Source organism: Mustelus asterias, chromosome 6 (genome assembly GCF_964213995.1).
Source record: "Mustelus asterias chromosome 6, sMusAst1.hap1.1, whole genome shotgun sequence".
NCBI lineage: Eukaryota > Metazoa > Chordata > Chondrichthyes > Carcharhiniformes > Triakidae > Mustelus > Mustelus asterias.
Window position 1 is genome coordinate 5,024,231 of NC_135806.1, and position 27,389 is coordinate 5,051,619.

At 48.6% G+C, this 27,389-nt stretch overlaps 1 protein-coding gene across 6 annotated transcripts in view; it reads left to right on the forward strand.

The window, feature by feature from the left end:
- Window positions 1-27,389, forward strand: part of LOC144494735 (beta-crystallin B1-like) — a 94,920-nt gene that overhangs the window by 53,708 nt on the left and 13,823 nt on the right. For 3 of the 6 annotated variants that reach the window (XM_078214007.1, XM_078214008.1, XM_078214009.1), the window contains 4 exons: window positions 12,109-12,243; window positions 13,964-14,071; window positions 16,336-16,469; window positions 18,212-18,341. In XM_078214007.1, the coding sequence (XP_078070133.1) occupies window positions 12,109-12,243; window positions 13,964-14,071; window positions 16,336-16,469; window positions 18,212-18,341 (507 nt within the window). Of the gene's footprint in view, window positions 1-4,713; window positions 4,928-4,997; window positions 5,920-12,108; window positions 12,338-12,652; window positions 12,712-13,963; window positions 14,072-16,335; window positions 16,470-18,211; window positions 18,342-27,389 lie in introns of those variants that run through there. The other 3 variants (XM_078214010.1, XM_078214012.1, XM_078214011.1) reach the window with 3 other exon arrangements.

Here is a 27,389-nt window from a genome sequence, read left to right on the forward strand (position 1 = left end):
CCCCCCCCCCTCGCCCGCCCCCCAACCCCACCCCCCCAGCCACTTGGTTTTGAGCTCCCCTGCCACTGGGAGCAATTCCTCCTCTTTATCAATATCTTTCATAACTTGAACGTCTCCATAAAATCTCCTCTTAACCTTCACTGCTCTAAGGAATGATGTGGAGATGCCAGCATTGGACTGGGGTGGGCACAGTAAGAAGTCTCACAACACCAGGTTAAAGTCCAACAGGTTTATTTGGTAGCACGAGCTTTCGGAGCGCTGCTCCTTCATCTGCTTTCTCACCTGACGAAGGGGCAACGCTCCGAAAGCTCGTGCTACCAAATAGGCCTGTTGGACTTTAACCTGGTGTTGTGAGACTACTTACTGTGCTCTGAGGAAGAACAGCCCCAGCTTCTCCAGTCCCTCCATGTTCACTGAAGTCCTTCATCTCCGCCACCATCATAACAAATCTCCTCTGCACCCTCTCCAAGGCCTTGACATTCTTCCTATAGTGCAATGCCCAGAATTGGACTCAATCCCCCAGTTGATACGGAACGAGTATTTTTAAAAGGTTTAGTGCAAGTTCGCAGTTACTAAACATCGATAAACATGAAATAAGTGTCAGGCCATGTGAGGCGCAGATAGTGATTGGTTGGCTCAGGTTTCAAGATTAGTCGAACCAAAGCAGCAAGAGTATATTTGTTCTTGCGCAGCGAGTTGTCGGCCTAGATAGAGTGGACATGGAGAGGATGTTTCCACTAGTGGGAGAGACTAGAACTCGAGGGCACAACCTCAGAGTAAAGAGACGCTCCTTTAAAACTGAGATGAGGAGGAATTTCTTCAGCCAGAGGGTGGTGAGTCTGTGGAACTCTTTGCCACAGAGGAGGCCAGGTCATTGAGTGTCTTTTAGACAGAGATAGACAGTTCTTGATTAATAAGGGGATCAAGGGTTACGGGGAGAAGGCAGGAGAATGGGGATGAGAATCATATCAGCCATGATTGAATGGTGGAGCAGACTCGATGGGCCGAATGGCCTAATTCTGCTCCTATGTCTTATGGTCGGAAAGGTGCTGCTTGAGAGGGTGGTGGATGCAGGTTCAATCATAACTTTCAAAATGGAATTGGGTAAACACTTGAAGGGAAAATAGTGCAAAGGGGGAAAGAGCAAGTGGTAGTAGTGGGACTAATTGGGATAGCTCAACGACTGATACACCGACACAGTGGGCCGAATGGCCTCATCTTGTGTTGCATCATATTGTGTGATCCTCTCTGAGAAACACCTCACTGAACTGCCTCATTCTGTCCATCATTCTCCACAGACATTAAGCCCATTAGAATCATAGAATCCCCCCAGAAGGCCATTCGGCAAATTGAGTCTTCACCGACAGCATTCCATCCGGGCCCTAACCCCGTAACTCCATGCATTTACGCCCCTAACCTACACATCTTGGGACACAAAGGGGCAGTTTAGCGTGGTCAATCCACCTGACCTGCACATCTTTGGCGTATGGGAGGAACACAGTAAGGAGTCGAACAACACCAGGTTAAAGTCCGACAGGTTTATTTGGTAGCAAACAGGTTAATTTGGTGGTGTTTGCTACCAAATAAACCTGTTGGACTTTAACCTGGTGTTGTTAGACTCCTTACTGTGTTTACCCCAGTCCAACGCCGGCATCTCCACAATATGGGAGGAAACCAGAGCACCCGAAGGAAACCCAGACATCTCACAAAGCTGCTGGCCATTTCCGATGCAACAATATGTTGGGTGTTACCAGCTGACGTCAGAGGCAGTTATAAACAGGGCTGGGGTTGTGTCTCCAGAATGCCATCTTGTGAAATCTTTCATAGAATCCCTACAGTGCAGAAGGAGGCCATTCGGCCCATCGAGTCTGCACCGACCACAATCCCACCCAGGCCCTACCCCCACATATTTTACCCGCTAATCCCTCTAACCTACGCATCTCAGGACTCTAAGGGGCAATTTTTAACCTGGCCAATCAACCTAACCCGCACATCTTTGGAATGTGGGAGGAAACCGGAGCACCCGGAGCAAACCCACGCAGACACGAGGAGAATGTGCAAACTCCACACAGACAGTGACCCGAGCCGGGAATCGAACCCGGGACCCTGGAGCTGTGAAGCAGCAGTGCTAACCACTGTGCTACCGCGCCGCTTTCTGCCTTCTCTTCTTGCTGTCGGGTCTTCTATCTAGTCCAGGCCACAGGGGGACAGCTGTTCCAGTCAGGTTGGCCTTGTCACCTTTACATAGCTGCTTGGTCTAGAAACAGAACAGGGTGTTAACTGTATATTAATTAGATGTTTAGTTGCATTCAGGGCAATGGGTATAAGCTGGGGATTCACTTGTGCTTCTGTAAATTGGAACAGATTAAAGCTGTGCTTGTTGGGTTGGGAGGTGTATGTTTGTTATGTGTATCTCTGTAAATAAAAGTTTGGTAAATGTGTAAAGATTAAGTTCCGGTTCAATCTTTCACGTGGTGTAAACGGAGACATTCTTCCCAGTATTGAGGACAATGTTCAATCAACCAACCTCACAAAAAATACAATTATCTGGTCATCATCTCATTGCCACTGGGTGTGAGTTGGTTCTTGATTCCGACAGCGACTACATTTCAAAAGTAATTGATTAGCTGGAAAGTGCATTGGAATGTCCTGAAGTGGTGAAGTTGGCTACAGCAATACAAATCTTTCCTTCATTTCTCCCAGAGGTTGAGAAATCTGCTGCACTGGGAGTCCCCATCCCACCATTTTTCTATTTTCCAGGGCGGCAGGGTGGCACAGTGGTTAGCACTGCTGCCTCATAGCGCCAGGGACCCGGGTTCGCCCCGGGTCTGCGTGGGTTCCCTCCGGGTGCTCCGGTTTCCTCCCACACTCCAAAGATGTGTGGGTTAGGTTGATTGGCCATGCTAAAATGCCCCTTAGTGTCCCAGGAGGCGTTGGTTAGAGGGATTTGTGGGATAAATATGTGGGGTTGTGGGGATAGTGCCTGGGTGGGATTGTTGGTGCAAACTCGATGGACCGAATGGCCTCCTTCTGCATTGTAGGGATTGTATGATTGTATTTTAAGTTTAAGTTTATTTATTAGTGTCACTAGGCTTACATTTTGACACCATTTTCACCTCACAGCAGACTAGGTGTCCATATTGTCCGAATCTTCTGCTGACACACACATTTCCCTTGTGTCTAATACATGCTCACAACAGATTGCCTCCATCCAGCTGAAATAGCAAACTTAGCATTTTTATCTGTTGCTTAACTTGTCAAAGTATAGAACCAAACAATTTGATATTTTGGCATTCATACTTGGGACATAGAATCATAGAATCCCCACAGCGCAGAAGGAGGCCATTCGGCCCATCGGGTCTGCACCAACAACAATCCCACCCAGGTCTCATCTCCGTAACCCCATATATTTACCTGCATAATCCCCCTGACACTAAGGGGCAATTTACCATGGCCAATCAACCAAACCCGCACATCTTTGGACTGTGGGAGGAAACCGGAGCACCCGGAGGAAACCCACGCAGACACGGGGAGAATGTGCAAACTCCACACAGACAGTGACCCAAGCCGGGAATCGAACCCGGGTCCCTGGCGCTGTGAGGCAGCAGTGCTAACCACTGTGCCACCGTGCTGTCCCATTAGCATCATTGGCAAGACTGGCATTTATTCCCCATCCCTAATTGCCAGTGAGCAAACAATGAGGAAGCACTTACAACTGAGTGGCTTGCGAGGCCATTTCAGAGTCAACCAGGGTCTGGAGTCACATGTAGGCCAGACCAGGTAAGGGTGACACATTTCCATCCCTAAAGGACATTAGTGAGCCAGATGGGTATTTCCAACAATCCAGCAGTTTCATGATCATCATTAACACAATTAGCATTGTAATTCCTGATTTATTAAATTCCCACAGCTGCCATGGTGGGATTTGAATTCATGTCTTCAGAGCATTAGCCCAGGCCTCTTGATTACTAGTCCAGTAACATTACCACCATGCTACTGTTCCCAAACTAAGAGTGGTGTATCTTTTACAATCAGTCAACATGATTCAAAGCACAGTGAGTAAAGTTAGAAAGCTACAAGACCACATTTCTGAGAGCAATCTCTAATACCTGGCAGACACGGCGGCACAGCGGTTAGCACTGCTGACTCACAGCGCCAGGGACCCGGGTTCAATTCCCGGCTCGAGTCACTGTCTGTGTGGAATTTGTACGTTCTCCCCGTGTCTGCGTGGGTTTCCTCCGGGTGCTCTGGTTTCTTCCCACAGTCCAAAGATGTGCAGGCTTGGTGGATTGGCCATGCTAAATTGCCCTTTAGCTTCAGGGGATTAGAAGGGTAAATACGTGGGATTGTGGTTGCTGCAGACTTGATGGACCGAATGGCCTCCTTCTGCACTGTAGGGATTCGATGATTCTCCTTCCTCCAGAAGTGAGTGGTTCACTTAATCACCTAACCTGCACATCTTTGAACACTAAGGGACAATTTAACATGGTCAATCCACCTAACCTGCACATCTTTGGAGTGTGGGAGGAAACTGGAGCACCCAGAGGAAACCCACGCAGACACGGGGAGAACGTGCAAACTCCGCCCAGAATTGAACCCAGGTCCCTGGCGCTGTGAGGCAGCAGTGTTAACCACCGTGCTATGGTGCCGCAGATATATATATATATATGCAGATATATTTTCGAACAAACGTGTCAGATTGTTTGGAAATAGCCACAGGTGTGCAGTGCGGTAATCGGCCTGGAATGTCGAATCGATGCGATATTAACAATCAAGATGCTGATAGTGGAACCAAACTCTCTAACATTCCCAGAATCCTGTGCCCGGTGATGAAAAGAACAAAAGCAGGTCTTGCTGACTCTCGCTTTCTCTTTCTCCCTTTTCCTCTCTCTGTGTCACGTGTTCTCACTCCTGATGACTCGGGTTTTCATTCTATCGGAGCCGCTGACTCTGCACTTCCTCTGTGTTTGAGTAATCCCCCGCTTGGCTCCCAGCAGAGTATAAAAGAGGCGGCCAAGTATCCCCTGATCATCAGTCGGGCTTCCCGGAGCTGAACGAGAACAGCCATGTCAGAGAAGGCCAGCCGCACCACCCCTCAGACCGAGAGGAAGAACCTGCCGCCCAAGAACCAGGAAATGGGCACGTTCGTCTACAGGATGTGGGTCTTCGAGCATGAGAACTTCCAAGGCCGCTGCAAGGAGTTTTCCAGCGAGTGCATGAACCTGTGCGACAGTGGCTTTGATCGCGTGGGCTCCATTCGCATCGACTGCGGGCCCTGGGTGTTCTACGAACAGGCCAACTTCTGCGGAGAGATGTTTGTCCTGGAGAGGGGGGAGTATCCCCGCTGGGACTCCTGGTCCAATAGCCGCAGGAGTGAGTACATCATGTCCTTCCGGCCCATCCTAATGCAGTCCGAGCAGCACAAGATCTGCCTGTACGAGATGGCGGAGTTTAAGGGCCGCAAGATGGAGATCGTGGACAACGACGTCCCCAGCCTCTACTCCTACGGCTTCACCGACAGGGTGGGCAGTATCAGCGTGGCCTGCGGCACCTGGGTGGGCTACCAGTACCCGGGCTACCGCGGCTACCAGTACGTGTTTGAGAAGAACGACTACCGGCACTGGAACCAGTGGGGCGGCCGCAAGCCAGAGATCCAGTCCATGCGGCGAATCCGGGACAGCCAGTGGCACAAAGCTGGCTGTTTTAACTAGAATCTAAAAGTGGACCTGAAGCTGAGGATTAACAGAGCTCAGTGAGCTCAGTGAGTGAGTACAGGGTGGCGCAGGAAGACGGATAACTTCTCAACAAAGAACATTCAACAGACTTTCCAGAGACCGCACTGGCAAAGTGCACACAGATTATTCAGCGGGCAGCGGGGTTCGGGGGGGGGGGGGGGGGTGGATCTCGATCCCCTTGCCGAATTGTTCCATGTGAAACTGACTTTTACAAAGATCAATGAAATGGTTCTGAAAAATAAACTCACTTCAAACGAAAGCTTTTGTCCTCCTTCTCATCTTGTTGTTTTACCAATCCATCAGCGACATCGAGGACTAACAGGCTGGCAATAGAGTTAGCACCCTGTATATGGGGCATGTCAGGGGCATCTCAGACCAACCTACTCAGAAACCGGCCAAATGTGCTGACTAACCTGATTCAGGGGTCATGGGTTAAAGGTCATTGACTTCAGGGTGGTTCCTAATGTGCCACTGAAGTACTTTTTGAAGTGTGGGCACGGTTGCAGCGTAAGAAAGGTAGCATCCATTTTGTGCACAGCAAGATCCCACGAACAAAAACGTGACTGGATAATCACATTTCACTCATGTTGTTTGGGGTATCAATATTGGGCCAGGTTACCAACAAGAACACCTCTGTTCTTCTCCAAATTAGTGCCACTGTGCTCTTTTAGCTCCCCTAAGATGGCAAACAGGACCTTGGTTTTACCTGGAAGACGACATCTCACAGAGTGCGGCACTCTCTCAGTACTGACCCTCTGACAGTGCAGCACTCCCTCTGTACTGACCCTCTGACAGTGCAGCACTCCCTCTGTACTGACCCTCTGACAGCACAGCACTCCCTCAGTACTGACCCTCTGACAGTGCGGCACTCTCTCAGTACTGACCCTCTGACAGTGCAGCACTCCCTCAGTACTGACCCACTGACAGTGCGGCACTCTCTCAGCACTGACCCTCTGACAGTGCAGCACTCCCTCTGTACTGACCCTCTGACAGTGCAGCACTCCCTCAGTACTGACCCTCTGACAGTGCGGCACTCTCTCAGTACTGACCCTCTGACAGTGCAGCATTCCCTCTGTACTGACCCTCTGACAGTGCGGCACTCCCTCAGCACTGACCCTCTGACAGTGCGGCACTCCCTCAGTACTGACCCTCTGACAGTGCGGCACTCCCTCAGTACTGACCCTCTGACAGTGCGGCACTCCCTCAGTACTGACCCTCTGATAGTGCAGCACTCCCTCAGTACTGACCCTCTGATGATGCAGCACTCCCTCAGTACTGACCTTCTGACAGTACTGCATTCCCTCAGTACTGACCCTCAGACAGTGCGGCACTCCCTCAGTACTGACCCTCTGCCAATGCAGCACTCTCTCAGTACTGACCCTCTGACAGTGCGGCACTGTCTCATTACTGACCCTCTGACAGTGCAGCACTCCCTCAGTACTGATCCTCTGACAGTGCGGCACTCCCTCAGTACTGACCCTCTGATGATGCAGCACTCCCTCAGTACTGACCCTCTGACAGTACTGCATTCCCTCAGTACTGACCCTCTGACAGTGCGGCACTCCCTCAGTACTGACCCGCACCAAAAGCTGCTGCATAAGATAAAGGTGCACGGTGTTACGGGTAATGTATTAGCATGGATAGAGGATTGGTTAACTGAGAGAAAGCAATGAATGGGGATAAATGGGTGTTTTTCTGGTTGGTGATCAGTGACTAGTGGTGTGCCTCAGGGATCAGTGTTGGGACCGCAATTGTTTGGAAACATACAATTTACAGAGATGATTCAGAGTTGGGGACCAAATGTAGTGTGTCAAAGTTCATAGATGACACTGGGATGTGTGGCAGAGCAAAGTGTGCAGAGGACGCTGAAAGTCTGCAAAGGGATATAGATAGTCTAAGCCAGTGGGCGAGGGTCTGGCAGATGGAATACAATGTTTGTAAGTTTGAGGTCAGCCATTTTGGGAGGAATAACAGCAAAATGGACTATTATTTAAATGGTAAAAAATTGCAGCATGCTGCTGTGCAAAGGGACCTGGGTGTCCTTGTGCATGGATCACAAGGAGTTGGTTTGCAGGTGCAGCAGGTAATTAAGAAGGCAAATGGAATTTTGTCCTTCATTGCTAGACGGATGGAGTTTAAAAATAGCAAGGTTATGTTGCAGCTGTATAAGGTGCTGGTGAGGCCACACCTGGAGTACTGTGTACAGCTTTGGTCTCCTTACTTGAGAAAGGATATACTGGCACTGGAGGGGGTGAAGAGGAGATTCACTAGGTTGATTCTGGAGTTGAGAGGGTTGGCTTATGAGGAGAGAGTGAAGAGACTGGGACTATACCCATTGGAATTCAGAAGAATGAGGGGAGATCTTATGGAAACATACACGATTATGAAGGGAATAGATAAGATAGAAGCAGGGAAGTTGTTTCCATTGACAGCTGAAACTAGAACTAGGGGGCATGGCCTCAAAATAAGGGGAAGCAGATTTAGGACTGAGTTGAGGAGGAACTTCTTCACCCAAAGCTTGCGAATCTGTGGAATTCCCTGCCCAGTGAAGCAGTTGAGGCTACCTCATTGAATGTTTTTAAGGCAAGGATGGATAAATACTTGATGGCCTACTCCTGCTCCTAGTTCTTATGTTCTTATGAGCCTCTGACAGTGTGGCGCTCCCTCAGTACTGACCCTCTGACAGTGCAGCACTCCCTCAGTACTGACCCTCTGACAGTACAGCACTCCCTCAGTACTGACCCTCTGACAGTGCGGCACTCCCTCTGTACTGAACCTCTGACAGTGCGGCACTATGTCAGGACTGAACCTCTGACAGTGCGGCACTCCCTCAGTACTGACCCTCTGACAGTGCGGCACTCCCTCAGTACTGACCCTCTGACAGTGTGGCACTCCGTCAGTACTGACCCTCCGACAGTGCGGCACTCCCTCAGTACTGACCCTCTGACAGTGCAGCACTCCCTCAGTACTGACCCTCTGACAGTGCAGCACTCCCTCTGTACTGACCCTCTGACAGCACAGCACTCCCTCAGTACTGACCCTCTGACAGTGCAGCACTCCCTCAGTACTGACCCTCTGACAGTGCGGCACTCCCTCAGCACTGACCCTCTGACAGTGCGGCACTCCCTCAGTACTGACCTCTGACAGTGCAGCACTCCCTCAGTACTGACCCTCTGACAGTGCAGCACTCCCTCAGTACTGACCCTCTGACAGTGCGGCACTCCCTCAGTACTGACCTCTGACAGTGCAGCACTCCCTCAGTACTGACCCTCTGACAGTGCAGCACTCCCTCAGTACTGACCCTCTGACAGTGCGGCACTCCCTCAGTACTGACCCACTGACAGTGCGGCACTCCCTCAGTACTGACCCTCTGACAATGCATCATTTTTGCATTCAAATGCATTTTGTAAGCGATTAACGACCTGAACTGTTGTAATTTGAAATGAGTTTTTCGCGCAGACGGCAAGCTTTTACCTTCTTTAACTTTAAATGCAATCACAGTCCAACGGTACTTGAAGGAATGGAGTGAGCTCAAAGTTATCAAATACACTTAAAACACTGTCTGCTTTTTCTAAAGTTAGTGCAGCTGTGTACGATTGAAGGTATCAAAATTTAAAGCTCTGGAAAATAAATTTATTGATTGTTTTTGGTGTCAGAATGCTTAAGGTAAGTGATTTTGCTAATCGCAATGGTGAGTGCTGTGTCTCGGAGTAATTAACATCCGTTATGTTACTTGCGATAGTCACTGTTGGAGAAGTGATTGCTTTTGAATCCAGTTGATGTCAAATGAGTGCAAATTATGTCACTATTTTTGGGTCGCGAAGGTGAATTATTCTTTTCTCATTGGCAGTCGTGAACATTTTTTAAAAACCTTGCATTGCTATAGCACCTACGCAACCTCAGGACATTCCGAAGCTAGTGAAATATTTTTGGAGTGCATTCATTTCTGTAAGGTAGGAAATGTAGCCAAGGGGCAGCATGGACATGTTGGGCCGAAGGGCCTGTTTCCATGCTGTAAACCTCTATGACTCTATGGCTCCCACAACCAGGAATGCAAAATCATCGTAACGTAGGAACAAGGCGATGTAGGAAGAAGCCACGTAACCCTCAAGACTGTTCGCCCAGTCATTGAGATGATGGCTTATCCCTGATCAAAGCTCTTATTCCCACCTTTGCCCCTGCAACTCTTAGTATCTTCAGTGAGAGGAAAGCTATCAATCTCAGATTTAAAATTTACAGTTGGTTTGGCGTCAGTTGTATCTGTGGAACCGAGTTCCAAATCTCTCCCACCCATTGTGTGTGGAAATATTTCCTAGTTTCACTCCAGAATGGTCTGACTTTGATCTTTAGACTATATTCCCAATCGCCATGGGCTGCGTGAGCAGTGGAAACCACTGGGGGGGGATTTTCCAGCTGCGTTCGTCCCGAAACCGGAAAATCCCGCCCAAAGCCTTTCCATGGTCCGCCCCTCGTCCGCTCTGATTCCCATGGCGGGCAGGACAGTAAAATCCACCCCATTGTCTCTTTTTCTAAGCCATCAGTACCTCAGAATGTTTTGGGAAAATTTTATTCAGTTCACCACTTGATCGTCAGAATTCCTTGTTTGTGTAATCTCGCCTCGCAATGTAACCTTTGGAATCCTAGGTACCGTTCTGGTGAACGTTTGCTGCACTCCCTTTAAGGCCTGTATATGTAAAGTTAAAGTTTATTTATTAGTCACAAGTAAGGCTTACTGGCTTACACTGCAATGAAGTTACTGTGAAATTCCCCTAGTCGCCACACTCTTGACACCCATTTGGGTCAATGCACCTAACCACTACATCTTTCAGACTGTAGGTGGAAACCGGAGCACCCGGAGGAAACCCACACAGATACGGGTAGAATGTGCAAACTCCAGACAGACAGTGACCCAAGCTGAGAATGGAACCCAGGATCCCTGGCGCTGTGAGGCGGCAGTGCTAACCACTGTGCCACCGTGCTGCCCAGAACTGAACACGGACGTGGTCTAACCAGGGCTTTGGACAGCTGACACATCACATTTACATCCTCTGGAATCTATCAGTGGATAATCAATGGTTGGTGAAAAGCGAGACTGGAAGTCATGCCTTTCCCCAGCGCCTCACACAGCCACTGGCCATTCCAGAGTGCTTTCCAGCCAATCCCGTACTTTTGAAAAGAAGTCGGTCAGTGTTGTAATCTACGAAACGCAGCAGCCAATGTGTGCACAGGAAGCTCAAACAGCCAGAAATGTGATACTGGACAAGAAAAAACTTTATTTTCACAAATGTTGAATATTGATCGCAGGATATCGGGGAGAATCCCCTAATCTTCTTCAAGAAATAGTGCACATAGCTGAGTGGGAAAGTGGGACCTTGGTTTAAATTCTCATCTGAAAGTCAACGCCTATGACAGTGCAGCTCTCCCTCAGTACTGACCCTCTGACAGTGCGGCACTCCCTCAGTACTGACCCTCTGACAGTGCGGCACTCCCTCAGTACTGACCCTCTGACAGTGCGGCACTCCCTCAGTACTGACCCTCTGACAGTGCAGCACTCCTTCAGTACTGACCCTATGACAGTGCAGCACTCCCTCAGTACTGACCCTCTGACAGTGCAGCACTCCCTCAGTACTGACCCTCTGACAGTGCAGCACTCCCTCAGTACTGACCCTCTGACAGTGCGGCACTCCCTCAGTACTGACGCTATGACAGAGGGGTACTCCCTCAGTACTGACCCTCTGACACTGTGGCACTCCCTCATCAGTGACCCTCAGACAGTGCGGCACTCCCTCAGTACTGACGCTATGGCAGAGGGGTACTCCCTCAGTACTGACCCTCTGACACTGCGGCACTCCCTCATCAGTGACCCTCAGACAATGCAGCACTCCCTCAATACTGACCCTCTGCCAGTGCGGCACTCCCTCAGTACTGACCCTCTGACAGTGCAGCACTCCCTCAGTACTGACCCTCCAACAATGCTGCACTCTTCAGTACTGACCCTCTGACAGCGCGGCACTCCCTCAGTACTGACCCTCTGACAATGCAGCACTCCCTCAATACTGACCCTCTGACACTGCAGCACTCCCTCAATACTGACCCTCTGACAGTGCAGCACTCCCTCAGTACTGACCCTCTGACAGTGCAGCACTCCCTCAATACTGCAGTGAGAATGTCGGCCTCAATGTGTGGCTCAAGACTCACTATCAATAAATATCTGTCAGTATATAAGAATCTAATACCCAGAGATGTGTCTAATGTTTTGGTGTGGATTGGCCAGTTAACAAATAATGAATGTATCAGACAATCTGACTACATGAGGCTGCCCAGTGTTATTCTTACCAACCTCTTTAACATCTTTTTGTCTTTCTTCTTAAAGGTCAAGGTTGTGGAGGGCAATAGTTGCTTTTGCTGTGATGACAAACAGACAATGAAATGCAATGATAAGAAGGAGATATTGATATTACACCCGGTTCTCTCCGTCTCCTGCGACACAGTGCGATTGGTGCTAAAGGTACAGTTCAGATGTAACGAGGAACCCACTGTGAAATTCCAAAGTGGCTTTGGAAAACTCTTAGCTAAGATGCTGGCTAACTCCTGACCATGATGTGGAGATGCCGGCGTTGGACTGGGGTAAACACAGTAAGAAGTTTAACAACACCAGGTTAAAGTCCAACAGGTTTATTTGGTAGCAAAAGCTGGCATTGCCTTGCCCTAACTGGGTCTTAGAGCATGACTGTGCACGCTGGGATTAGACCCCAGAAAACAAAAACCTCCCAATCCAACTCAGCCTCTCCTAATGGGTAAACCGCAGGAGCCCTCCAGTCAAATTGTATCGTATGTGGCTTTTGCTACCAAATAAACCTGTTGGACTTTAACCTGGTGTTGTTAAACTTCTTACTGTGTTAACTCCTGACCATCAGAGTAAACCAATCCAACGGGAACAGCGGGGGCCATTTGATCAGTACGGGCGCAAAGTGGAAAGGTTTCAAAGTCACAAAGTACATTGTAATTCTGCACAGTGAAGTTGGGGTTTCTATGCCATGGGGCGGCACGGTGGCACAGTGGTTAACATTGCTGCCTCACAGGGGCCTGTGTGGCATCTGCAAGTTCTCCCCATGTCTGCGTGGGTTTCCTCCGGGTGCTCTGGTTTCCTCCCACAGTCCAAAGACGTGCAGGTTATATGCATTGGTCATGCTAAATTGCCCCTTAGTGTCCCGGGATGTGTAGGTTAGAGGGATTAGTGGGGTAAATATGTGGGGTTAAGGGGATAGGGCCCAGGTGGGATTGTTGTCGGTGCTGACTCAATGGGCCAAATGGCCTCCTTCTGCACTGTAGGGATTCTATGATTCTATGATTTGTGTAACCTATGCTGTTTGTTGTGAATGAAATGATATATCTGGTTCTCCAAGCCAAGAGCAGCGAGCAGCCTGTGGAGGAAGCTGGCTCACTCCCAGAAAACACCTTCAATTTGAGGATTCAATGGTGTCGATGGAGAGAAATCCTTTCCTCTGGTGTGGGGAGTCCAGAACCTTACAGTTCGAGCCAAACCATTCAGTGGTGATGTCAGGAAGTACTTCCTCAAACAAAAGGGGAGTGAAAATCTGGAACTCTCTTCCCCAAAAGAGTCTGGAGATCAACTGAAAATCTCAAAAGCAGCATTGGTAGATTTTTGTTAAACAAGGATTACAGAATCAAGAGGGGTAGATGGAGCTGAGGTATCGGATCAGCCATGATCGCATTGGATGGAGGAACAGGTTTGAAAGGCCGAATCGCCTCCTCCGTTCCAACATTCTTATGTCCCATCTGGGCTGCGTGAATGGCCGAGGTGTAATTTCCACACTGGGAAACAACCACAATGCCAAGTCCAGACTATCTCATTCCGGACCCAGAGGTCTCAGGCCACTCAGCCAGACAGGGAATTGGCAGCCAAAAGCTGGCGTTGCCTTGCCCCAAATGGGTCTTAGAGCATGACTGTGCACGCTGGGATTAGACCCCAGAAAACAAAAGCCTCCCAATCCAACTCAGCCTCTCCTAATGGGTAAACCGCAGGAGCGCTCCAGTCAAATTGTATCGTATGATGCCACGCTGATTTAAAGGAATCTAGCATCACGATGGCACAGTGGTTAGCACTGCTGCCTCACAGCGCCAGGGACATTTCCCAGCTGTGTCTCCTAGTCTAACATTGCGTAGTGAATGCTGAATCATTCTATTCTTTTCTCTCTTATTTACAGGACCTGCTGTTTGCTATTTGTGTATTGAATGCGCTGACCACCACCGTGTGTGTTGTGGCTGCTGCTTTGCAGTATCTCCAGATATTCGTTGGCAGACGACCCCAGGCGGTGAGTTTATTAACCCTCCACATATGCGACAAAGGCCAGCGTTGCTAATCTATCGATGTGATGGCCAGGATTCCAGCAGTGCCTTATTCAAAGGGACACATTCCCAATCAAAATCTGTCGCACTCCCATCTCTGAGTGAGAAAGTCAATGATGACAGAGCTGTCTTTCAGATGCGACATTGAGCTGTGGCTATGCCCTCCCCTCTCAGGTGAATGCACAGGGATCCCACGATGCTATTGGAAGAAGAAGAGGGGAGTTCTCCCCAGTGTTTGGCCAATATTTATCTGTATCTCAACATCAGCACAGATTATCCATTCATTATCACATTGCTGTTTGTGGGATCTTGCTGTGTGTAAATTGGCTGCCATGTTTCCCACATTACAAAAGTGACTACACTTCCATAGAATCCTTACAGTGCAGAAGGAGGCCATTCAGCCCATCGAGTCTGCCGAGATTCATTGGCTGTAAAGTGCTTTGGGATGTACTGAGGGTGTGAAAGGCACTGAATAAATGCAAGTTATTGGGGCGGCACGGTAGCACAGTAAAGGGCGGCACGGTAGCACAGGGGTTAGCACTGCTGCTTCACAGCTCCAGGAACCTGGGTTCGATTCCCGGCTCGGGTCACTGTCTGTGTGGAGTTTGCACATTCTCCTCGTGTCTGCGTGGGTTTCCTCCGGGTGCTCCGGTTTCCTCCCACAGTCCAAAGATGTGCGGGTTAGGTTGATTGGCCATGATAAAAAAATTGCCCCTAGTTTCCTGAGATGCGTAGGTTAGAGGGATTAGTGAATAAAATATGTAGGGATATGGGGGTAGGGCCTGGGTGGGACTGTGGTCGGTGCAGACTCGATGGGCCGAATGGCCTCTTCCTGCACTGTAGGGTTCTATGATTCTATAAGTTCTTTATTTTTTTGAGGACTTCTTTCACTAATACCCTCAGGGCTTGTGACAACTATATCTAATCTTTCTCTGGAGGTGGAGCCCTTAATTCTAATGTATTGTGGTGGGCGTTATCAAGTGAGGATAGATTTGGACCAGACACTGGGGTTGTAGGTAGATAGATAGATAATTAATTAGTTCATTGGAAAATCATTCTGGCAGCATGTGTCAAATCGTGATGATTCTATTATTAAAACATGTAATCATAATTCATGACATTGTTACAGACAGGCATTAAAATAAAGCATAAAATAATAAAAGGATTGTCTAGTTATGAACATTTCCCAATACAAATAATTACAACACATTGCAAAATGCAGGTCTCCTTAATTTACAGAATAAGACTGAAAAATCTACGACACTCTGCATCTTACATCAATAGATTATGTGTTATTAACTCGAGTAGATTAAATCAACTGAGTTTAACTGAGTTAAATGAGTTTTATAGAGGAGGTCTCATAGACTATTCATTCTATACCTTGGACTGAGTGTTATTTTTGTTATGGGTGTATTATATCCCACAACTAAGCAGGCCATTAAGAGAGACCCAGAGATATGCAGAGAAGTCGATCTAATGAGGGTCACAGACATAGGGAGATGTCGGCTGCGTGTGCCCCCCAAACCTATGTAACTGCACTTAGGGGTTCCAGTGCAGAGATTTCCAAATGAGGAACATGATTGGGTTCCTCATTTTAAAGTTTATTTATTAGTGTCACAAGTAGGCTTACATTAACACTGCAATGAAGTTACTGTGAAAATCCCCTCAGTTGCCACACTCCGGCGCCTGTTCGGGTACACTGACGGAGAATTTAGCACGGCCAATGCAGCTAACCAACACGTCATTCAAACTGTGGGAGGAAACCAGAGCACCCGGAGGAAACCCACGCAGACATGGGGAAAACGTGCAGACTCCGCACAGACAGTGACCCAAGCCGGGAATCAAATCCGGGTCCCCGGCACTGTGAGACAGCAGTGCTAACCACTGTGCCCCCCCCGTGCTGTTTGAAATTTGACATTCTTGTGTTTGCCCTGATGAGTGTAATATGAAAAACTTCAGCAACACGTCTCTTTTCAGCAGCATTTGTACTACCAAATGGCTGCTGTAAAAATTCCTTGTGGATAGAAATAATTTATTGCAACACCCTTGCGCTGATTATTAATAAATCAGGATCAAGGAACAATGATCAATATTAACATTTGCCACTTGTTAGCCACTAATGCCATAAGATTATGTTTTTTCCCATTTTCGACGTCAATCTCTGCTCATGTTACCTGGTTTGTCCTGCGGTGTCTCATTGTGATCTTTATTGCTTCCTGCCCATTGTCAGGTGGAAGCCCAGGTTCCCCAAGAAGAGTCTGAAGGAGCTCGCCAGATACCGGACCCTGATGAGTTTGTGCCACCCATTCCCCCTCCTCCATACTTCTCCACCTTCTGTTCCTACACGCCCAGGATCAACCCACGGTAAGTGTAATGGTCCACACTCCAGACTCTGTCAGGGAACACTAGGTATATATTAACAAGGAAAAAATTGTACAGAGGCTGACAGCCCACCAGCTGCCCTCCATGTCTACTACATGCCTTCTAAATGTCTTCTGCCCAAGAGAGGGCACCACCCCCTGGAGAAGGGGTGACTCCCACACTCGGTCCCAATTAGTTCCTCAAGCTAGGTGAACCTCTTCTGCTGTGCTGCCCTTAAAGGGACAATCACCACAGTCAGGAAAGTAACGCCTCTAACTGTATTACCACTCATTAATGGACACAAACTAAAATACAGTCAACTCCCACCATTCCCCCGCCCCCCCCCCCCGCCCGCCATCGCAACCTCGTCTACCTGCGCAAATCTGTTTGCATATCCAATCGTGTTCGCAGCCCTGGAAATTCACTCATCTGCCATTATAAATGTCAAACTCCAGGTGCCATCAATATAAAAAATGAGAGCAAATAACAGAAAGCAATTTGAGAGACACAAACTTGCCCCTTTTTCTGGACATGCTGCATCTGTTAGATCTAAATTCGGTGGCACAGTGGTTAGCACTGCTGCCTCACAGCGCCGGCTTGGGTCACTGTCTGTTTGGAGTTTGCACGTTCTCCCCATGTCTGCGTGGGTTTCCTCCGGGTGCTCCGGTTTCCTCCCACAGTCCGAAAGACGTGCTGGTTAGGGTGCATTGGCCATGCTAAATTCTCCCTCAGTGAACCCGAACAGGTGCTGGAGTTTTGCGACTAGGGGATTTTCACAGTAACTTCATCGCAGTGTTAATGTAAGCCTTACTTGCGACACTAATAAATAAACTTGACTTTAAATTGCACAGACGCACCTGGTTCCAGAAGGTTAATAAAGAACATACTGTACCTTATATAAAATTCAACTGAAAACAGAAAATATTTGTCCTCTTGTTCTTGAAGAAAACACGCACTCAATATCCCACAATTCCCTCTTAGTGTACCTGAACAGGCGCCGGAGTGTGGCGACTAGGGGATTTTCACAGTAACTTCATTGCAGTGTTAATGTGAGCCTTACCTGTGACAAATAAATAAACTTTTACTTTTTAAGCCCTTTTCATTCTTGCTGACAGAGCTGTCTGCCATAGTTGTTGTAATTTAATTTCCACAAGAGATGCGGAGAGATTTTCTGAGGGAATTCCAGAGCTTCGGATCTGGGCATCCAGACGTATAGTGACTAAGATTGGGAATGTGCAACAGGTTGGAATTGCCAGTGAGCAGGGATCTTGGAGGGTTTGGGAGCCGGAGGGGCTGAGACCTTGGAGGGGATTGAGAAAGAGGAGGAAAATCTTAAAATGGAGGCACTAGAGGCGGAACTTGGATCAACAAGTAGCGAATGAGAAGGACAGTTTCCAAATGGGCAGGTACTCGGGCACTGCTGGGGTCTTTCAGATACGGCTTATCAGTAAGGTGATGTCAACTGGGGATGGTCAAGTTACTAATCTATACAGTGTATTCCAAATCATTGGCAAAGAAATCCTGAAAATATTCCACAATCTTTATATCAATATACACGTCAAGATTTCTATCACTCAAAAAGGCTTCTTTTACAGCATAGATACATAATGTAAAGATCTGCAGCTCCTGTAACAGGAGCTAAAACATCTCAATAATGCTCTGGTTGTCCTGAGCAGTTGTCTTGTTAGCTGACTACCTGGTTGAGTTTTGCTTGATGACTGCACGTGTTCCTGTTGTTGCCCCAGGATTCTGAGCAATGATGTCATCCCGCTGACTCACATTTATGGAACCAGGCTGAAAGGGATTGAGGTGTTTTGTCCGGTTGAACCCCCTCCCCCGTATGAAGCAGTGGTCAGAGGCCAGAGTGCCGAGCAGGTCAGTAAAATACTCTCTTTGTTAATCCAATGAGTACACGCAAAGAACACGAGTGAAAATATGCTTTGGTGGAACGTTTCGATTTTATTTTTCAAAATGTCATCCCGTCAGCTGCCTTAATCCCACCGTTTTTCTAAACACTTTGATACAAAAAAGTGAAGGGTTGGGTCCCGTGTCATCATCAGAGCCCACTTTTTTTTTCCATTTGTGGGACATGGGCGTCGCTGGCTGGGCCAGCATTTATTGCCCATCCCCAGTTGCCCGAGGGCAGTTGAGAGTCAACCCCATTGCTGTGGCTCTGGTGTAACACGTAGGCCAGACCAGGTAAGAATGGCAGATTTCCTTCCCTAAAGGACATTAGTGAACCAGATGGGTTTTTCCGATAATTGACAAAGATTTCATGGTCATCAATAGATTCTTAATTCCAGGTATTTTTTATTTTTTGGCCTGCAACCTCAGGTCCTGATGGATCAGGGGCCCCCAACCTGTAAATAAATAAAGGACCCCCCCCCCACCCAATGCACACGGAACTCTCCCCACCAAGGAAATCCCCCCCACTCTCACAGATATGCATCCCCCCTCACCACCAAGGATTCCCTCCCCACCAAACTTCCCCAATGGAAGCCCCCCTCCCCGCCTCCCCCGACAAACAGTAGCAGCCGTGTGTACCATCTACAAGATGCACTACTGCAACTCACCAAGGTTCCTTAGGCAGCACCTTCCAAACCCACGACTTCTACCATCTAGAAGGACAAGTGCAGCAGATAACTGGGAACACCACCACCTGGAGTTTCCCCTCCAAGTCACTCACCATCCTGATTTGGCAATATATCGGCCATTCCTTTATTCCTGTCACTGGGTCAAAATCCTAAAACTCCCTCCCTAACAGCGCTGTGGGTGTACCTACACCACATGGACTGCAACAGGTTCAAGAACGCAGCTCTCCACCACCTTCTCAAGGGGCAGTTAGGGGTCAGCAATAAATGCTGGCCTAGCCAGCGATGTCCACATCCCATAAATGAAAATTAAAAAAACATTCTCTCATATTAAGTCAAGAACCTCTTTGGACAGAATGTGTTCAACGTTTTTATCAGAGTGGAATTGAAGATTTGCTGTTTGTGGGGGGAATTATTGACACTAGTTATGTAATCGCCATGAAGTGGGGAGCACAGAATTTTCCTGGGGTAATTTGAGAGGAATTAAGTCCTTTTTATAGGAACGCCGATTTATATTGACAGTAAGAAGTCTCACAACACCAGGTTAAAGTCCAACAGGTTTATTTGATAGCACAAGCCACTAGCTTTCGGAGCGTTGCCCCTTCATCAGGTGAGTGGGCATATAAAGACACAAACTCAATTTACAAGATAATGGTTGGAATGCGAGTCTTAAAGGTACAGACAATGCGAGTGGAGAGAGGGTTAAGCACAGGTTAAAGAGATGTGTATTGTATCCAGCCAGGACAGTTAGTGAGATTTTGCAAGCCCAGGCAAGTCATGGGGGTTACAGATAGTGTGACATGAACCCAAGATCCTGGTTTAGGCCGTCCTCATGTGTGCGGAACTTGGCTATCAGTTTCTGCTCAGCGATTCTGCGTTGTCGTGTGTCGTGAAGGCCACCTTGGAGAACATTTACCCGAAGATCAGAGGCTGAATGCCCATGACTGCTGAAGTGTTCCCCAACTTGAAGAGAACACTCTTGCCTGGTGATTATTGAGCGGTGTTCATTCATCCGTTGTCGTAGCGTCTGCATAGTCTCCCCAATGTACCATGCCTCGGGACATCCTTTCCTGCAGCATATCAGGTAGACAACGTTGGCCGAGTTGTAAGCATATGTACCGTGTACCTGGTGGATGGTGTTCTCACGTGAGATGATGGCATCCATGTCAATGATTTGGCATGTCTTGCAGAATTGCTGTGGCAGGGTTGTGTGGTGTCATGGTCACCGTTCTCCTGAAGGCTGGGTAGTTTGCTGCGGACAATGGTCTGTTTGAGGTTGTGCGGTTGTTTGAAGGCAAGAAGTGGGGGTGTGGGGATGGCCTTGGCGAGATGTTCGAGATCATCGATGACATGTTGAAGGCTCCGGAGAAGATGTCGTAGCTTCTCCACTCCGGGGAAGTACTGGACGACGAAGGGTACTCTGTCCACTGTGTCCCGTGTTTGTCTTCTGAGGAGGTCGTTGCGGTTTTTCACTGTGGCGCGTCGGAACTGTCGATCGATGAGTTGAGCGCCATATCCTGTTCTTATGAGGGCATCTTTCACCGTCTGGAGGTATTTGTTGCGATCTTCCTCATCTGAGCAGATCCTGTGTAAACTGTGTATATTGACAGTACTCGGGCAGTTGTCTATAAGTGGAAGTATTTAGAGTTTAATATTTATATTGGCTGAATTCCACCATTGAGCTGAACAAGATGTTATTTGTATTGAGAAGACAGAGACGGATTATGTACTTACGGGAAGACACTTTAATTGGAAGGATGGTGCCTAGCAGAGTGAGCTTCCTCACAAATGAATAGGGGCATATTTAGATCTCGAAAAACAAAGCCCTATTAACATCTGTGCAAGGAAATGAAGACAACTTCCAATCTGACTCATTCTACAAGACAACAGACTCTACTGCACTAAGGCTGTTGCACAATGGAAATGTCTCAAAATGCTTCACAGGAGCGATCATCAAGTTGAATTTGACATTGAGCCACATAAGAAGATATTAGGGCAGGTGACCAAAAGCTTGATCAAAGATCAACGGATCAGTGCTGGGTCCACTGTTATTTGTCATTTATATTAATGATTTGTATGAGAATATAGGGGGCATGGTTAGTAAGTTTGCAGATGACACTAAGATTGGTGACATAATGGACAGTTAAGAAAGTTATCTCCAATTGCAATTGGATCTTGATCAATTGGGCCAGTGGGCTGACGAATGGCAGATGGAGTTTAATTTAGACAAATGCGAGGTGATGCATTTTGGTAGATTGAACCAGGGCAGGACTTACTCAGTTAATGGTAGGGCATTAGGGAGAGTTACAGAACAAAGAGATCTAGGGGTACATGTTCATAGCTCCTTGAAAGTGGAGTCACAGGAGGACAGAGCGGTGAAGAAGGCATTCGGCATGCTTGGTTTCATTGGTCAGAACATTGAATACAGGAGTTGGGACGTCTTGTTGAAGTTGCACAAGACATTGGTAAGGCCACACTTGGAATACTGTGTGCAATTCTGGTCACCCTATTATAGAAAATATATTATTAAACTGGAAAGAGTGCAAAAAAGATTTACTAGGATGCTACCGGGACTTAATGGATTGAGTTATAAGGAGAGGCTGGATAGACTGGGACTTTTTGCTCTGGAGCGTAGGAGGCTGAGGGGTGATTTTATAGAGGTCTGTTAAAAAATGAGGGGCACAGGTCAACTAGATAGTCAATATCTTTTCCCAAAGGTAGGGGAGTCTAAAACTAGAGGGCATAGGTTTAAGGTGAGAGGGAAGAGATACAAAAGGGTCCAGAGGGGCAATTTTTTCACACAAAGGGTGGTGAGTATCTGGAACAAGCTGCCAGAGGTAGTAGTAGAGGCGGGTACAATATTGTCTTTTAAAAAGCATTTAGATAGTTACATGGGTAAGATGGGTATAGAGGGATATGGGCCAAATTGGGATTAGCTTGAGGGTTTTGAAAAAGAAAGGGCGGCATGAACAAGTTGGGCCGAAGGGCCTGTTTCCATGCTGTAAACCTCTATGATTCTATGAGGTAGGCTTACAGGAGTGACTTAAAAGAGGAAAGAGACAGGTAGAGAAGTGGAGAGGGAGAATTCCTCACCTTAGGAACAGGTGAAAGCATGGCTGTCAATAGTGGCGTGATGGAAAGTGAGAATGCTGAAGAGGCTGGATCTGAAGATAGCGTGGAGGGCTGTGGGGCTGGAGGTGGTTACAGTGACAGGGAGGGGCGTGAAGGGATTTATCAACTCCGCCCAGAGTGGCTGTTCTTTCACCGACCTATGGCTTCTGATGATACAACTTTATACTTCTCAGCCTTGTTTCCGAGTCACTTGATGGCCTCCCCACTCCATGCCCCCAGCCTCTGAGAGCTCTTCCATTTCTGACCTCTTGAGCATCCCCTGTTATCCATCATTCCACCCTTTGTGGTCGTGCCTTCAGCTGTGGAAGACCCAGACACCCTGGCTAACTCTGGGGACAAGGGGTTCAAATCTCACCATAGCAATTCCACAATTCCATCCCTAAACCTTAACATCTCTCTCTCTCTCTGTTATGACACCCCTTCAAATCCTTAACCAAGCTCTTGGACATTTTTTTCATTCTTTCACGGGACATGGGCATTGCTGGCAAGCCCAGCTTTGTTTGCTCATCCCTAATTGCCCCTTGAACTGATTGATTGGCCATTTCAGAGGGCAGTTAAGAGACAGCCACATTGCTGTGGGGTTGGAGGGCCAGACCAGTAGAGTAAGATTTCCTTCCCAAAAGGGCATGAGTGAACCAGATGGCTTGTTAATGACAGTGGATCGTAGCTCGATGGACATTACGATTCCAGATTTTATGTTAACTGGATTTGAATTCCTAGCAGCCGGGGTGGGATTTGAATCTATGTTTTGAGATCATTACAACTTCAAAGCATGAACTATCTCCTCCACCTCCACTCCATTTACATTTATGTTTATCTGATTAGTCCATTTTATTATTTTATATTCTTATCATTCGTTTTAATTTTCAATTCTCCCATCGTTTAATTTGTCCACTTGTTAAAATTATCACTTCCCATCTTGTTTCCCCCCCCCCCCCCTCCCCCATCCCAATAGGGCCTCTACCACATGCCTCAGGCTGTCCATTGACACTCTGCACCTTTGTTCTTCCATTTACACATTCCGATCTCCTTATGGGACGTTATGAGCACCATTCTCAGCTTTTACTACCATCATTTCCATTCCTTTTGTCCGTGACATCTTTGTCAATCACCCTAACAGTATAAATCTTGTCCTATTTTCTTTGTTTTCAGCTCTGACGAAGGGTCATCCAGACTCGAAACGTCGGCTCTATTCTCTCTCCACAGATGCTGTCAGACCTGCTGAGATTTTCCAGCATTTTCTGATTCTGTTCTGAGATCATTAGCCTGGGTGTCTGACACACACACACAGGCCCTTCGGCATAACTTCTCCAAGCTACCCTTTTTTTTAACCATTAAGTTAATCCCAATTGCCCATATTTGGCCCATATCCCTCTATACCCATCTTACCCATGCAACTGTCCAAATGCTTTTTAAAAGACAAAATTGTACCCGCCTCTACTACTACCTCTGGCAGCTTGTTCCAGACACTCACCACCCTCTGTGTGAAAAAATTGCCCCTCTGGACAGTTTTGTATCTCCCCCCTCTCACCTTAAACCTGTGCCCTCTAGTTTTAGACTCCCCTACTTTTGGGAAAAGATATTGACTATCTACCTTGTTTGTGCCCCTCATTATTTTATAGACCTCTATAAGGTCACCCCCCAGCCTCCTAGGCTCCAGAGAAAAAAGTCCCAGTCTATTCAGCCTCTCCTTATAACTCAATCCATCAAGTCCCGGTAGCATCCTAGTAAATCTTTTTTGCACTCTTTCCAGTTTAATAATATCCTTTCTATAATAGGGTGACCAGAATTGCACACTGTATTCCAAGTGTGGCCTTACCAATGTCTTGTACAACTTCAACAAGACATCCCAACTCCTATATTCAATGTTCTGACCGATGAAACCAAGCATGCCGAATGCCTTCTTCACCACTCTGTCCACCTGTGACTCCACTTTCAAGGAGCTATGAACATGTAACATGGATCAGATATTACACTGAAGCCCTGTCTGCTCTCGAAGCTGTATAAGAATGATGCAGGGCACGACTCTGTCCATTGGAGAGCAGGGGAGTTCTCCTTGCTCTCATGCTCAATATTTATCTCTCAATACTCAATAAAACACTATTATCTGCTTCTTGTCACGTTGCTATCTGTGGGAGTTTGATGAGTGAAAATTGGCCGCTGTGTCTCCCCCGTTACAACAGTGACCAGACTTCAACAACACGTCATTGGCTGGAAAGCTCTCAGGATGTTTTCTTTCATTGTACAGTGATTTTCTGCTGAGCTGGAGTTTTTCCCTTTTGTGTAACTTCAGTGCAGTCCCTCAGTAGGAAATGCGTGTGTATCGCTGCAGGATCAGTCAAGGCTACACATACACTTCCTGTCGCATTGTCTACAATCTCAGCTCACTGATCCGAGTGCAGCCAAAACCAGCCTGCCCTCCCCTCCCCCTCCCCATCCCCTCCTTCCCTTCCCTCCGCCCACCCCTCCCCTTCCTCCTCTCCCCTCCCTCTCCACTCACTCCTTTCTCCCTTCCCCTCCCCCCTCCCTGCCCTCTCTCCCCTCCCTCATCCCCACCCTCTCTCCCTCCCCTCTCTCTCTGTCTTCCCTCCCTATCTGACTCCCCTCCCTCTCTGACTCCCCTCTCCACTCCCTCTCTGCCTCCCTACCCACCTCCCTCCCCCCTCCCACCACACCTTCCTCCCCCCCCTCCCCACCTCCCCAACCCCCTCCCCACCCACCCTCCCCACCTCCCTCCCCCACCGCCCCAGCTCCCTCACCCCCTCCCTCGCCCCCACCCCACCTCCCTCGCCCCCTCCCCCCCGCTCTCCCCACCTCCCTCGCCCCCCTCCACGCCTCCATCGCCCCCCTCCCGACCTCCCTTGCCCCCCTCTCCCCACCTCCCTCGCCCCCCTCCCCCCCCCCTCCCCCCACCTCCCTCCCTCGCCCCCTCCCCACCTCCCTCGCCCCCCCCTCCCCCCTCCTTCCCCACCTCCCTCGCCCCCTCCCCCTCACCTCCCCCCCTCACCTCCCTCCCCCCTTGCCCCCTCCCCACCTCCCTCGCCCCCCCCTCCACACCTCCCTCGCCCCCTCCCCCCCACTCTCCACACCTCCCTCGCCCCCCCTCCACACCTGCCTTGCCCCCCACTCCCCACCTCCCTCGCCCCCTCCCCCCCCACCTCCCTCCCCCCATTGGTTTAGAAGGCCAGAGAGGGAACATCTCTCTCAGCTTTGTTAAAAATCTCACTTTTTTAAACTCTTCATCCGCTTCATTGGATGAAGAGTTGTCTCTTCATTGTCTCTCATGCCTTTGCCCAGGAGCCTGTAGTCCTTGGTGACCTGGGGAGGAGTAAGTGGGGCAGAGGAGGAGCTTGGGAGGGGAGAATGCAGAGTGTAGGGGAAATTCAGGGAGTGGAAGTGGGGAATGGAATTTGGGGGAAGGGAACTATGGGGCAGGGATGAGTGGGGGAGTGGGGAGAGTGCGGGAGAGGAAATGGGGGAGTGGGGGGAGTGTGAGAGAGAAAATGGGGTAGTGGTGGCGAGGATACGGGGGAAGGGGAGAGGAAATGGGGTGGATAAGAGGGGGGTGTGGGAACTGAGAAAGTGGGTGGTAATATAAACGATCTGGAAGAAGGTGTAACTGGGGTGATCAGTAAGTTTGTGGACGACACGAAAATGGCTGGACTTGCAGATAGTGAGGAACATTGTCAGAGGCTACAGAAGGATATAGATAGGCTGGAAATTTGGGCAAAGAAGTGGCAGATGGAGTTCAATCCAGATAAATGCGAAGTGATGCATTTTGGTAGAACTAACGTAGGGGGGAGCTATGCAATAAATGGCAGAACCATAAAGGGTGTAGATACGCAGAGGGACCTGGGTGTGCAAGTCCACAGATCCTTGAAGGTGACGTCTCAGGTGGAGAAGGTAGTGAATAAGGCATATGGCATGCTTGCCTTTATAGGACGGGGCATAGAGTATAAAAGTTGGGGTCTGGTGTTGCGGTTGTATAGAACGTTGGTTCGGCCGCATTTGGAATACTGCGTCCAGTTCTGGTTGCCACACTACCAGAAGGACGTGGAGGCTTTAGACAGAGTGCAGAGGAGGTTTACCAGGATGTTGCCTGGTATGGAAGGGCTTAGTTATGAGGAGAGATTGGGTAAACTGGGGTTGTTCTCACTGGAAAGACGGAGGATGAGGGGTGACGTAATAGAGGTGTATAAAATTATGAAAGGCATAGATAGGGTGAACGGTGGGAAGCTTTTTCCCAGGTCGGTGGTGACGTTCACGAGGGGTCATAGGTTCAAGGGGGCGGGGGGGGGGAGGGGGGAGGTTTAACACGGATATCAGAAGGACGTGTTTGACACAGAGGGTGGTGGGGGCCTGGAATGCGCTGCCGGGCAAGGTGGTGGAGGCGGACACACTGGGAACGTTTAAGACTTACCTAGATAGCCACATGAACGGAGTGGGAATGGAGGGATACAAAAGAATGGTCTAGTTTGGACCAGGGAGCGGCGCGGGCTTGGAGGGCCGAAGGGCATGTTCCTGTGCTGTATTGTTCTTTGTTCTTTGTTTGGAAGTGAAGAAAGAAAGTAGGGGGAAGTGGGAAAGAGAAGTGGAGACTCTGGCCCCTGAGAGTAGAGTTGCCGGCCTTCCATGATCATGCTTGAACTGTGGACCAATCTCCAGGACACTGCTGGGAACAACAAGCTGGAAGAAAAATCTTTCAAATCTTTTGCTGAGCAAACATTAGAACTGGAAAGAAACCGGCCGGCAGGCAAGAATCATCCAATCGGATAATGAAGGGCCTGCCCGTGTTCTGATTGGCCACGGGAAAGCTGTGTACTGTGAGGATGGACATGTGGGGTGTCCAATGGGAGGGAGGTGGGGGTGTGGCACTTGGGGGGAGGTGCTGAAACCTGCTGGATTACATCCAGGCCTACCAGGAAGGCTTTTCCAATACTGACAGCAAGATGGCGGGTAGCGTGCTCCAGGCACCGACTGTACACACCATATTGGATGATTTGGCAGCCATTCCGTGCCTGATGAAAGGGTCAGGAGTGCATCCAATCTCTAGGCCTCAATTTCTACCCCACTTGTGATGTTGTTGCACTGGAGGATGAGCATGAACAGATTGAGGTAACCCTGTGTGGTTAAAATAGTTGCAAGAATAGGCTGGTAGTTCTTGAGGTCAGAGAGCTAAAAATAAAAGTATGTTTCAGTC